The sequence below is a fragment of the Rana temporaria genome, chromosome 5 (genome assembly GCF_905171775.1).
Source record: "Rana temporaria chromosome 5, aRanTem1.1, whole genome shotgun sequence".
Lineage (NCBI taxonomy): Eukaryota > Metazoa > Chordata > Amphibia > Anura > Ranidae > Rana > Rana temporaria.
This window is the reverse complement of record NC_053493.1, coordinates 231,948,110-231,962,758: the sequence shown is the minus strand read 5'-3', so window position 1 is coordinate 231,962,758 and position 14,649 is coordinate 231,948,110. Positions and strand designations below refer to the sequence as shown.

General features: G+C 42.5%; 1 protein-coding gene across 3 annotated transcripts in view; it reads left to right on the top strand.

Moving 5' to 3' along the window:
- DROSHA (drosha ribonuclease III) overlaps positions 1-14,649 on the top strand; it is a 478,288-nt gene that overhangs the window by 288,972 nt on the left and 174,667 nt on the right. For all 3 annotated transcript variants that reach the window (XM_040353574.1, XM_040353573.1, XM_040353575.1), the window contains one exon: positions 713-820. In XM_040353574.1, the coding sequence (XP_040209508.1) occupies positions 713-820 (108 nt within the window). The remainder of the gene's footprint in view (positions 1-712; positions 821-14,649) is intronic.

Sequence of the window (14,649 nt, the reverse complement as noted above, 5' to 3'; positions counted from 1 at the left end):
GACAGGGTTGATGACCACTGGTTTAGAGGGTGGCAGCAAAAAATATTCACTGGGACTGAGTACCAAAAATGGCTCCCAAGCCCCTGGTTGTGTTGACAGCTGTGATTCAAATTCAGCATGCTCTTCTATGTAGCCACTCTGGTAGATTGGTTTCTGAGTCATTATAATTGGTATGTATGTTACCATGAAGCAGTTTTTCTTTGAAGAACTTATATTATTCAGTGCTTGTTATAAAACAATAGTTTTGAGAACATTCCCTTATTTCGTTTTTCACATGCATTGTAATGAATCTCCTTGCAGAAGTTTAGGCATGCTTTCAGTTAAAATAATTCATTGTATGCATGGCTTGACTGGTGCATACTTGGCCATCTACCAGTATCCTGGTACATCATTATGTGCTGTCTGTTTAGTGGCATATTATCATTTTGTTTTATGGCAAGACAAAGGCAAGTATCCCTTATTTAAAAAATCCAATTTGTTATAAGTAGGTCTGGAACAGTAACCTCATTGTATGTCCCTTGTTATAGATACAAGTTTCAGAGACTGATACTCTTCAAAAGTGCTCTTATATGTTTTCTGCATAATGTCTTGGCACCTTGGATTGGTACCACTATTGACAAGGCTCTAAGAAATGTTTTTTTGTTGCCTTCATTATTGTCATGTAATTGTAAAGGTTTAATAACTACTTCTTTTTTTTTTTCTTTTATTGTAGCATGCAATGATGCTGCCAGTGCTGACCCATCACATCCGCTATCACAAGTGTCTGATGCATTTGGATAAACTTACTGGATATATTTTTAAGGATCGCTGCTTGCTGCAGGTGAATAAATACAGCATTTCTGTTACATGTACATGAATATTGGCACCTGGAACCATTTTTGTTTCCTAAAAAAGAATGGTTATTATTATTGAGGTGATTTAAAGGGAAATACTCCACTCAGACAAGAATATTGGGTGTAATCCTGGACTCTTACTGTCTCTTTCAGCCACACATCCAATCTCTGTCTAAATATTGCCTCCATCACCACAACATTTGCAAAATTTTCCTCTTCTTAACAACTGACACCACAAAGATTTTAATTCACTCCCTTGTTATTGTCTCAACAATTGTAAGGCCCCTTTCACAGTGGCGGACCGTTCAGGTCCGCCTGTCGGTTTTTTTCGGCAGACCTGAACGGTCTATGACATGCTTGTCTATGGAGCATCGGATGTCAGCGGTGTCCATGTCCGCTGACATCTGATCCGCTAAAATCAAACAGATGCCGATACGTCACCATCTGTCCTGGCTGATCGAATTGGGTGAGATGCTGCTTGTTTTTACCCAATCTCTCCATAGCAAGCAGCTGCGCTCGACAAGCCCCATCCCCGCTCCTGTGAGCAGAGAGGGACCTCTCATCCGCCGGCTCAATGGAGAGATCTCCTGCTGAGCTGGATGGTGCCACGGATCTATCCCCGTGTGGAAGGGGCCTTACTCCTTCTCTTGCCAGATTCATCCACCTATCCAGCCGCTCAGTGCCCTCTTTTCTCTGCCTATATCTCTACTGGTTGCCACTTGTTCACTGCATCAAAATGAAAATACAAAATGCACTGTAAAAAGTTATCCACAACTGTGCCCCAATCTATAATATCTAAAAATATAACACAAACCATCCCCTTTACTTCTTCCAAGACCTCCTCTCTAGCAACCTGTCATCACCTCTTACCATGCTTGTTTCCAGGATTCTTCAGACCCTTTCTCTTCCCTACCCCAATCCATACAAATGTCTCCCACTCTGCCTTCAGGTAATCCTTAAAAACTCACTTCTTTAGGGAAACCTACCCTACGTTTACTTAACAGCTGGAATTTTACTTTTTCCATCAATTATTACCCTATATATTAGTTGCCTCTCCATTTAAACTGTAAACTCTCTTGAGCAGGCCCTTTTTAACATTATTTGTATTGAATTGTATTGTAACTGTACTATCTCCCTTTATATTGTTAAGCTTTGAGCAAACTGTTGCTACTATATACATTCTGTATAATAATAAGAATCAGTAATGATGCATGTATCCACGTATACATGATAATTCTCATTCCCTTTGTTAGGATGGCCATATATGTCAAGATTAATACCTGAAGAGATATCCATATGTTCCCCCATCCACATTAAACCGAGTGCAAGGATGAATATCTGCTGCTGGCTATTGTATTCTCACAGCCCGCACCCATGGCTTTCAGAATTCCCGGACAGTGACTATAACTTATAGGTTGTCGTCATTGCTTGGCTGACGTTTTTTGGTAGCTCCTTCCTCAGTCAGGGTTTGTCAAGCCAGGTGGTGTTGACAGGACCATCCACTGGTCATATTTTGGTTGATTCCTGTGAATAAATACATTTGACCCATGTATTGCCTGTGTTAGATTATCATCTAGGGCTCATTGGCCTCTGTGTAGTCAGATAAGATTCAGGTTTGGTATTGAAACTAACTAAAGCAGTCCATATATTGGTCATTTCCCCATTCCCACATTTTGAATATATGGGGAAATCCTTCTCACTGTGCTATAGTATTCTGACAGCAGACTCCCCACTGTCACAATACACAGATCAGTTCTGCAGCGTTTGAGTGGCTTTAATCGGTCAAGGCGATTGAACATAAGTCAGTCAATAGATCGACTTTTGTTCAACTGCAATGGCAGCACATGGTTAGAAATTAGTCTGGTCAGTGCTGAACCGGACACATTTTGATCTAATTATGGCCACCTTGACTATGCTTTTGGGTCTTCTGAGGTTATGAGTACTTCTGCTTATTGGTACATCAAAAGAAAGTAAGCTTTTCCTAGGATGTACAAGGGTTGGATGAGAGGCAGAATAATCATGGGGCATAACAACAAATGAGTGAGGGGATAACAAAAACAAAAAAAAAAACACTGTGAGAGAGGAGTGGTCAGAAGGTTGGATGCTGGGGATAAGAGTAGGTGTTGGTGCTGTGGGGCTAACTGTTGGTTCCAAAGGGCACCTCGGATCCTTGTATTGTTCTACAATATATAAAGCATGCTGGTGATTAGGAAAGAACAAGTACTACAGTATATTACCAGTCGAACATAGAAAAGCAAACTCCACAGCCACAGTGTAATGTAACAATCACAGCCAGCGAGCCAATAAGCAGAGAAAGGGGCGGGGCCGAGCCGCATTTATGTGTGTGTGAATTGACACGCAGAGCAGTGTTTAATGAACCTGCTTGGGTGTCCCCATTGCAAACTGCTCTGGGGGAACTCAGCAGTAGGGGGGCCAAAAGCGCCGGTGAGAGACTTAAGAGGAGGATCAGGGATGCTCTGTGCAAAACCACTGCACAGAGCAGGTGCGTATGACATGTTTGTTAAAAAAAATAAAAATAAAACCTTTAATATCACTTTAGGCTCACATACATACAGACAACATCCACAATTTGTGATGTATTTTCTGGATAAAAAGAAAAGCCCTTTAATTGTATGTTCTGTACTGGTACTAATATGTCATCAACCAACCTACCAGGTTAGCCAGGAAATGTAACGGTACAGTACATTACATTTTTGAGTACATTTGCAGCTGTTCTCAGTTTGTCCGTGCTCTCTTTTGCACAGGTTCTTAGTGTCTATGTATTTTATACAGCTCATAAGGTCTTATATTGTTGGTTGTAATCATAACACAATGGTTACATTTTTCATAATAGCATTCTTGTATTGTGAAATCACTTTCTCACTGTCTGCACAAAATACTCTATTTTTGTTACTACTGTACAAAAACATGCCCAACATAGACTAATCTATTTCCTGGCCAAAAACGTTGTTGCAGAACATTAATCCTCCATACAGACAACCCAGGGAGTAAATCTGTCACTGTCATCGGACCTGTAAGGCACAAATAAACCCCCTTTCCGTTATCAAAGCAAGATTGAATCCCTTTTCCTGTGGACAGGCTTGCATTGCACAGATGAACCACTTTTGTTCAAATACAAACAGTCTTATAATGTCTGACAAATATTAACCTTGGCCTTTATATGAAGAGCCTTTAGCAGGACTTGTTCATGCATTTTGTGAAATTATTTATGATTTTATTTTATTATTAGTACAAATATAACCACTGTATAGTGAATCTTTTTTTTTTTTTCTTCCATAAGGGCACTAGTAGTTCTCATAGATAACAAATCCTGCAGAATCAGTCAAGCGATAGGTTTGTTTGTTTGTGGTCAAATTGGCTTTAGTAAGGCATTTAAGATTATAGTTAGGGAATTCAAGTATTTCACCTTTCGTAACATGTTACATGTTCCACCCATATTCAGGGTGTATGCAACATGTTATGAACAGACCTACCCCTGTGCCCCGATCTGACAGCTAGTGGGGATATTCTCCCTCCCCGCTAGCTGTCACCATTTTATAGAAAATGTGGCCCGAGTGGGGCTCCGCCCGCCCTGCCACGTCACTCATTCACAGTGTCCTGTGAATAGAAAACTACAAAGTCTGGCTTTTGGTTTTCAGTGAACTACCATGGCTCTGTGGTAGTTTGTTCATTCTTTGTTAGCGTGTATGGACTTCCTCGTATGAGAAAAAATTCCTACAAATTAAAAGAATCCTTTTGGGACCCCAATGTCACCAGAACCATTGTCCCTGTTGGAAGATGTCCCCTCCTATTACTTTTCTGGGGGAAGTTTGGGATTTTATTTTGCTTGCACTTTCAATAACAGTAAACGGGACAAATAGAGAGGGTGAATCTCCCTTGACAGCATTATAAAATGGACCAGGGTCTAATCCATCTCCACTCAATCCAAAACTAAATAAGTTTTGCCTTTTAGTTATACTTTTAATTTGAACAGCCCCGATGATTCTTTCTTTTTTCATATTTAGGCCTCTATGCATTACTGTTGAGAAACTGATCCAAAAAGGTCCACTACTTATTTAAGTCTTAACTATTTATTTATATCCTTTAGTGAATTTACTTTAATGCCGCTTTATGAAGTATTTATGTTTTTGTTTTTTATATGTAAATGCCTTATAAGGTGAAAGTGAAATGCTCCACTCAGGCAAGAATATTGGGTGTAATCCTGGACTCATAGGCCCGGATTCACATACATCGGCGCATATTTATGCCGGCGTAGCGTATCGAATATACGTTATGCCGACGCAGCACAGAGAGGCAAGCACAGTATTTACAAAGCACTCGCTCTCAAATCTATGCTGGGTTTCCTCATCATCACGTTGAAACATCAGCCGAAGATACGTCGAATCACTGCCTACGACGTGAACGTAACCTACGCCTAGCCATATTCACATACTACGTAAACAACGTAAAATACGACGGCTCTGTTCCCTGGTCCATACCTTTGCATGAGTTGCGCCTCCTATATGGGGAATAACTTTACGCCGGACGTACGACTTACGAAAACCGCATATATTTTGCGCCGGGCGCAACTACGTTCGTGAATCGCGTATCTCCCTCATTTGCATATGTGCATAGAAAATCAATGGGAGCGGAAAATGCGCCCAGCGTAAATATGCGCCCACGATACGACGGCGTAGGCAAGTTACGTCGGTCGTAGGAAGCCTATTTTTAGGTGTATCTCAGATTGTGGGCACAGCGCACAGATACGACGGCGCATAGTTACACTTATGCGGCGCATCTCGAGATACATCGGCGTAAGTGCTTTGTGAATCCGGTCCTTACTGTCCCTTTCAGCCACACATCCAATCTCTGTCTAAATCTTGCCTCCATCACCACAACATTTGCAAAATGTTCCTCTTCTTAACAACGGACACCACAAAGATTTTAATTCACTCTGGTGTTATCGTCTCAACATTTGTAAGGCCCTTTTCACAGTGGCGGACCGTTCAGGCAGACCTGAAAAGGCGCTCCATGCTTGTCTATGGAGCATCGGATGTCAGCGGTGTCCATGTCCGCTGACATCTGATGCGCTAAAATCAAACGAATGCCAATACGTCGCCATCTGTCCTGGCTGATCGAATCGGGTCAGATGCTGCCTGTTTTTATCCAATCTCTCCATAGCAAGCAGCTGCGCTCGACAAGTCCCTCCCCTCTCCTGTGAGTAGAGAGGGACCTGTAATCCGCCGGCTTCATATTTAGGCCTCTATGCATTACTGTTGAAAAAAGTGATCCAAAAAGGTCCACTACTTATTTAAGTCTTAAAGGGGTTGTAAAGGTTCGTCTTTTTTTTTTTCTAAATAGGTTCCTTTAAGCTAGTGCATTGTTGGTTCACTAACCTTTTCTTTCGATTTCCATTCTAAATGTTTTTTTTTCTTTGTTTGAATTTCTTACTTCCTGTTTGTCCTCAGTAAGCTTTCCAACATCATCCGAGCGGTGGAAAGTCATTTAGAACAGCTTACTGAACACCTTACTGAGGAGAAACTGGAAGTGAGAAATTCAGACAAAGAAAACAAAGAAAAAATAAATTTAGAAGGGAAATCGAAGGAAAAGGTAAGTGAACCAACAATGCACTAGCTTAAAGGAACCTATTTAGAAAATAAAAAACAAACCTTTACAACCCCTTTAACTATTTATTTATATCCTTTAGTGAATTTACTTTAATGCCGCTTTATGAAGTATTTACTGAGTGTTTTTGTTTTTTTATGTAAATGCCTTATAAGGTGAAAGTGAATTGACATTTTCAGCATCGTATGAGATAACTGGAAAAAAAAATTGTCACCTGGTTTAATTATCGCATGAGATATTCTTTGATGAATTGAGCCCATTGTTCCTTGTTTTATAATATAGAGGGTCGATTTTCCTGAATCAGGGACCCAAGTCATTGGATTCCACTAATGTACATTGGTTCACTTTAGATGAATGCTTCTGTACCTTACCCACCCAAATATAGTAGCACTTGGGGACTCACCTTTACTGTTTAAAGCAGTGAATTACTTTGAGATTTAAGTGCAAAACTGTGTTATTAATACTACAATGCTACTGTTCTTTTTGCTTGTACATTACTATGAAAGTTCACTGTGATTAGAATTATGAATTTTATTTGCTATAGGGACCATTAATTACGCTGCCAGTTTAATGCCTGGGCTCCCATATATTTCCTCAGGGTCTGCAATTATCGCCAACAACTGCCAACCCATTGTAAAATGCCAAATGCTTTTAATCTTTAATATTTTTTAAAACCAGTGCATTAAGGCAGAAAAGTAATTTTTCATTTCCAACTTTGAGAGATGAAATACATTTATCTTGTCAAGCCTAGAAAATGTTAGACACGTGAGGGAGCATACACCAGATTCCATCTGCTGTCTCACACAAGGCTAAGTGCTAATCAAATTAACCTGTTCCCTGCCACACGTGTTTGGCTAGCTGCGTACATTTTTTGCAAGTAGCTCCAGTAAAGGACAAAATAAATGGGAAATTGAGATGTGCGTTCTTGAAATCTGCAGTATGACACCGGTGATAAATGTGGTATACCAAGGTAGAAATAACAATTGTTGTTCAGTAAGGAGGCAGAAGATTGTATAACAATGCAAATAGAAGTAACTATAGGATAGCTAACATGAGGTTAGGTTATGTATATTTCAGTATTCTATAGTTTTCTAAATGTCTTTCCTTCATAATGCTTTTGTGGACTAACCTTTGTTCGTTAGGATTGAGGTTTTTAAGTAAAAGGGCTAATGGGAAAAAAAAAAATCAATCACGATCCTAATTAAGCTCATAGGTTTTGTTGCTTAGCAAATTATATCACCTGTGGTCTGTGGGCTTCATGTACACTGCTGCTGGTAAATAGACATTTAGGAGCAGTTGGGCATTTTTTTCATCCGCTCCTGAACTCTCCTCTATATTATCTTATCAGTACATGTACACAGGGTTGTTTACAGTAATTTCTAGGCAGTTGAGTTTAGAAGCATTTTTTGGAAAGCAAAAAAATGCGTTCAGGACGGATGTTCAGAGGCATTTGAAATGCCAAATGCCTGTAACAGCTTGTAAACCCGTTAACTCGCATTTAGCAGTGTTTCGTTTACAGGCATTTTTAATGGAGATATATTTTTGATTAAAGGGTTACTATAGGAATTTTTTTTCTTTTTCTATAAAATAACAAACATGTTATACTTATCTCCACTGTGCAGTTCGTTTTGCACAGAGTGGCCCTGATCCACGTCTTCTGTGGTACCTCGGCGGCTGTCTCTGGCCCTCCCCACAAGAACTCACCACAGTCATGCGAGAGAGCTTGCATGGTGGTGAGTCCTTGCGGGCGCGCTCCCGTGATACAGCGAGCAGCCATAGCCACTCACTGTATCACTCGGCCCCGCTCCTCGGTGTGCCGCGACACTGGATGTGATTGACAGCAGTGCCAGCCAATGGCTGCGCTGCTCTCAATCCATCAGCTCTAGCCAATCAGTGGCCAGGCTGAGCAGCGAAGAGGATCTCGGGACCGAGCGCGGGACTTTCGAGGGGTCGGGTAATTAAAACGGGGGCTCGGGGGGGCCGGCATCATCAGATGTTTTTTCACCTTAACCACTTAACGACCTCCGCATGTAAATATACGTCGTCAGAATGGCACGTACAGGCAGATGCACGTGCTGGTACGTCCCTGCCTAGACGTGGGTCGGGGGTCCGATCGGGACCCCCCCCCCCGGTACATGCGGCGGTCGGTAATCGTCTGGGAGCGATCCGGGATGAGGGGGCGGCCATTCGTTTCTAGCCACCCCCTCGCGATCGCTCCCAGCGAATCATCTGCCTGCCCTGCCTGTGTAAGTGTAAACACAGGCAGGGGGAAGTGATGTCACCTCTCCTTGTGGCGGTCTTTTCGACCGACGCTTGAGGAGAGAAGACATCAGAACTGTGAGTTGCACTTAACAGTACACTGACATAGTCCCCTGTAACAGTGTCACTGATTGCAGTGATCATTTATTTTCTGACCACTGCATTTAGTGTGATTTGTGACAGAAAAAAGTGTTAGGGCAGTTAGCTTTAGGTCCAGGGTAGCCCCCTACCCCCCCTAATAAAGGTTTAACCCCTTGATCACCACCCTAGTTAACCCTTTCACCCCCTATTGCCAGTGTCACTAAGCGATTGGTTTTCTGATCGCTGTATTAGTGTCACTGTTGCCGCTAGGTAGCTAGTTTTTTTTTGAGGTTTGCCGCCAGGTTTCTATAGCGTTAGGTACCCCCATAAATAAAGGTTTTAACCCCTGATTGCCCCTAGAGTTAACCCTTTCACCAGTGATCACCGTATAAGTGTCACTGGTTAGCCAGTTAGTTATTTTGTTATTTTAGGTTCGGTTCCATTGAAAAAATATTCAATGGACTCAACATGCCTCTCAGCAGTTTCCTCTGGTGTCTACTTTCCAAAATGGGGTCATTTGGGGGGGGGGGTTTGTACTGCCCTGCCATTTTAGCACCTCAAGAAATGAGATAGGCAGTCATAAAATAAAAGCTGTGTAAATTCCAGAAAATGTACCCTAGTTTGTAGACGCTATAACTTTTGCGAAAACCAATGAATATACGCTTATTGCGATTTTTTTTAGACATGTGGCTCAATACATTTTGGCCTAAATGTTTGACTAAAATTTAGTTTATTCGATATTTTTTACTTTTTGTTATAAGAAAAATATTTTTTTTTCAAAATTTACGGTCTTTTTCCGTTTATATCGCAAAAAATAAAAATCGCAGAGGCAATTAAATACCATCAAAAGAAAGCTCTATTTGTGGGAAGAAAAGGACGCAAATTTTGTTTCGGTACAACATTGCATGACCGCGCAATTACAAGTTAAAGCAGCGCAGTGCCAAATTGTAAAAACACCTTTGATCCTTTAGCTGCATATTGGTCCAGGGCTTAAGTGGTTAATGCATAGATTGCATTAGGGGGAAAAAAAATTCTTTACAACTCCTTTAAAGGGGTTGTAAGGCCCCTTTCACACGGACGGATAGAAAGGTGCTTTTAGCTGCGGATTTTCTAGTTTTCTACCTCAGCTAAAAGCACACAATGCTTTCCTATGGCCCTATTCACACACAGCGTTTAGCTGTGATTTCATTACATGCGGTTTGGTGTGAATAGAAAAAATAGAATTGAATGCGTCCAGGTGCGATTTAGCGCAGCTATATGCACATAATCGCAGTCTTTTGTGTCAACTGTGGATAGCAGCGTGGGAAAAAAAAAAGAACAGGAAGCACATCATAATCAAAAAAAATAAAAAGGGTTGCTATGGGAATGACTACCGCAGCTAAACGCGGCTGCATGTAACCGCATGTAATCGCAATGTGCAAATGCAGCTAATCGCAGTGTCTGGAGCCTTGAATTTTACAGAACATTTACATGCTTTTAGCTGCGGCAAAACAGCCGTCCGTGTAAAAGGCGCCTTAAGGTTCGTGTTTTTTCACCTTAATGCATCCTAACCACTGGGGTTTCATCTTTTAATCTAATACTTTTCAAATGTTCTCCAAATCGAATGCGAAGCTGTCGCTTAGTCTTCCCAACATAGAGTTTGTGGCACGGGCATTCGAGGACGTACAGGACCCTTGTTGTTGCACAGTTTATTGTTTTCTACAAACAAGAAAGAGTCTGTAGGTTTGTTCTTAAAGGGGAGTTCCAGCCATTTGTATGTTTATTAAAAGTCAGCAGCAACAAAAAGTGTAGCTGCTGGCTTTTAATAAACAGACACTTACCTGCTCCAGCGACGCGCCGGCCGGGGCTCCGCTCCTCACCCCCCCTCCCCGGCCAGCGTCTTCATTCTCAGTGTGGGCACCCGGCTGTGACAGCTTTCGGCTTCACGGCCGGGCACCCACTGCGCATGCGCGAGCGGCGCGGCCCGGCGCCGCGCCGTGTAATTGGCCAGGAGATCGCCTAGGACCTGTCACGTGTCCTAGGTGATCGCCTACAGCAGCCCCTTCCTGAAGGCGATTAAGCTTAGTCGCCTACAGGAAGGAGGAAGTGGGACAGGAAGTCCCCTACTCCTGAAGCCCCCACTCCCCCCCCAAAAAAATTACATGCCAAATGTGGCATGTAAGGGGGAGAGGAGTGGGATAAGAGGAAGTTCCAAATTTGGGTGGAACTCCTCTTTAAGTTGAATTTGTACAGTGGGGATCGAAAGTTTGGGCACCCCAGGTAAACATTTGTATTAATGTGCATAATGAAGCCAAGGAAAGATGGAAAAATCTCCAAAAGGCATCAAATTACAGATTAGACATTCTTATAATATGTCAAAAAAAGTTAGATTTTATTTCCATCATTTACACTTTCAAAATTACAGAAAACAAAAAAATGGTGTCTGCAAAAGTTTGGGCACCCTGCAGAATTTATAGCATGCACTGCTCCCTTTGAGACCTGCCAGTGTCATGGATTGTTCTCAATCATTGTCTGGGAAGACCAGGTGATGTCAATCTCAAAGGTTTTAAATGCCGAGACTCATCTGACCTTGCCCCAACAATCAGCACCATGGGTTCTTCTAAGCAGTTGTCTAGAAAACTGAAACTGAAAATAGTTGACGCCCACAAAGCTGGAGAAGGCTTTAAGAAGATAGAAAAGTGTTTTTAGATGTCAATATCCTCTATTCGGAATGTTATTAAGAAATGGCAGTCATCAGGAACAGTGGAAGCTAAAGCAAGATCTGGAAGACCAAGAAAAATATCAGACAGAACAGCTCGCAGGATTGTGAGAAAAGCAATTCAAAACCCACGTTTGACTGCACGATCCCTCCAGAAAGATCTGGCAGACACTGGAGTTGTGGTAAACTATTCCACTATAAAGAGATACTTGTAGAAATATGGTCTTCATGGAAGAGTCATCAGAAGAAAACCTCTTCTACGTCCTCACCACAAAAATCAGCGTTTGAACTTTGCAAATGAACATATAGACAAGCCTGATGCATTTTGGAAACAAGTTCTGTGGGCCGATGAGGTTAAAATATAACTTTTTGGCCGGAATGAGCAAAGGTACGTTTGGAGAAGAAAGGGCACAGAATTTAATGAAAAGAACCTCTGTCCAACTGTTAAGCATGGGGGTGGATCAATCATGCTTTGGGGTTGTATTGCATTCAGTGGCACAGGGAATATTTCACGAGTATAAGGAAAAATGGATTCAATAAAATTTCAGCAAATTTTGGATGGTAACTTGATGCCATCTGTGAAAAAGCTAAAGTTAGAGGGTATGGCTTCTACAAATGGATAATGATCCTAAACACACCTCAAAATCCCCAGGGGATTACATCAAGAGGCGTAAACTGAAGGTTTTGCCATGGCCTTCACAATCTCCTGACCTCAACATAATTGAAAATCTATGGATAGACCAGACAGCCCAGAAATCTCAAAGAACTGGAAGACTTTTGTAAGGAAGAATGGGCAAAGATACCTCAAACAAGAATTGAAAGACTTTTGGCTGGCTACAAAACGTGTTTACACGCTGTGATACTTGCCAAAGGGGTCAGTACAAGATATTAACTCTGCAGGGTGCCCAAACTTTTGCAGACACCATTTTTTTGTTTTCTGTAATTTTGAAAGTGTAAATGATGGAAATAAAATCTAACTTTTTTTGACATATTATAAGAATGTCTAATCTGTAATTTGATGCCTGTTGGAGATTTTTCCATCTTTCCTTGGCTTTGTTATGCACATTAATACAAACTTTTACCTGGGGTGCCCAAACGTTCGATCCCCACTGTATGTAAGTTGGAACAGGTATTTTTTTTTTTAAGTGCAACTCCAGCCCAGAATTTTTTTTGGATAACATACGGAAGGGTTAACACCCCTGTAACATTTGTTTTGCTGTCTGTGCCCCTATTCAGATGTCATTTCCCTTTCTGTCCCTGTGACAATTGGATTGTGTAAAATTTGGGGTTGTTGCAGAAACAAGGATTGGTGATAAAGCTTCAGTGGAGACACCTTTTTTCCATGATAACTTTTACAGGAGTGACTTTCCCTTTCTAGGGGTAGATTTCCTCTCATTTCCTGTTGTCTCCCTCCATTTGTATGAGTGGTATGTAAGTCAGATGTATGTAACTGTATTTAACACCTCATTGATTATAAGGCAGACTCATAGTATGAAGTATTTTTTTTTTTTTACATCAATATTATTAAAGAGAATACAATGTAGAGAATGTTTCGGGTTGTCTCTTTCATTAGTGTTTGTGGACAGAATATTAGTACCCAAGCAGTAATTATAATCTGAGAATAGCGTGTTGTCCCATTGTTGGAAGGCACAACATGGTTTTCTAATATCAGATGTTTCTGGACTGTTGAAACCTGGTTGCACCTAAGCCAGATACTGCTAGGGGTAGTCTTGTGATAGCAGTCAAGCAGGATTACCTAGCATGGTGTGTGTAACAGAAGAGTGCTTATCAGAATCTTCTTTTGTAAAAGGGATTCACACATACCCCCTGGCGGTGGGGTAAGGAAATAGGAGAGCCTGGTGATGGGAAGATTAAAATGCCTAATTGCCTTGTCTGCAACCAGAGCTTCAAAAGGCCAGCTGTTGCTGGAATGCTGACCTGGGTCAAAATGTTTGATGTTAATAGGGCTGTGCCACCTGGTGGAGATGGCAAAGTACTTCCTGGAGGATGTTCGGGGGGGAATAACATACTTCCTAGTGATTAAGGAGAACTGCCCCTTCCTTCCGGCTCTGACGGTTGTGTACATTCCGGGGGTGCTGAACTGCAAGCCGACTACCTAAGTCGCCAAACGCTAGACCAAGGAGAATAGTCGCTACACCCGGAGGTGTTTCAGAGGCTGTGCCAAAAATGGGGCACTCCAGACGTGGACCTTCTGGCGTCCCGTCTCAATCGGAAGGTGTCACGGTTCGTGGCCAGGTCAAGGGATCCATGGGCGGACGCGTCGGATGCATTGGTGGCACCATGGGGTCACTATCACCTAATCTATGCCTTCCCTCCTCTGAAGCTTCTTCCCCGCCTGCTGCGCAGAGTGGAAGCCGAGGGGATACCAACAATCCTGATCGCTCCGGATTGGCCGTGCCGTCCCTGTTACGCGGACCTGGTGCGTCTGGTGGCAGACGTTCCTTGCCATCTACCCCTGAGAGAAGATCTTCTGTCGCAGGGTCCGATCTTTCACCCTGCTTTACAGTCGCTGGCTTTAACGGCGTGGCTGTTGAGAACCAGGTGCTGAAGGATCGAAGCCTGTCGGGCTCGGTGGTCTCTACCATGCTGCGAGCACGGAAGTCTACTTCACGAAAGATTTACCATCTAACGTGGAAGGCCTACATCTCTATGTGTGAGGAGATGAAATGGCACCCCCGTACATACGTGATGTCCCGGATTCTGCTGTTCTTACAGCGTGGAGTGGATCAGGCTCTCGCCTTAAGTACGGTTAAGAGTCAGATTTCGGCACTAGCTGTCTACTTTCAGCGACCCTTGGCGACGCACTCCCTGGTGCGTACGTTTGTGCAGGGGGTTCGGCATGTGGCCTCTCCTGTGCGCCCTCCACTGCCTCCATGGGACTTGAATTTAGTCCTTTCGGTGCTTCAAGAGGCTCAGTTTGAAGACATTCGGAAGATTCTCTTGTTGAAGGTGGTTTTTCTGGTGGCAATTACCTCGGTCAGACGGGTATCTGAACTGGCGGCCTTGTCCTGCAAGGCTCCTTACTTGTTCATTCATAAGGATAAGGTGGTGCTGCGGCCGCAGCCGTCATTCCTTCCAAAGGTTGTTTTGGCTTTTCACATTAAAGAGGACATTGTTTTGCCATCCTTATGT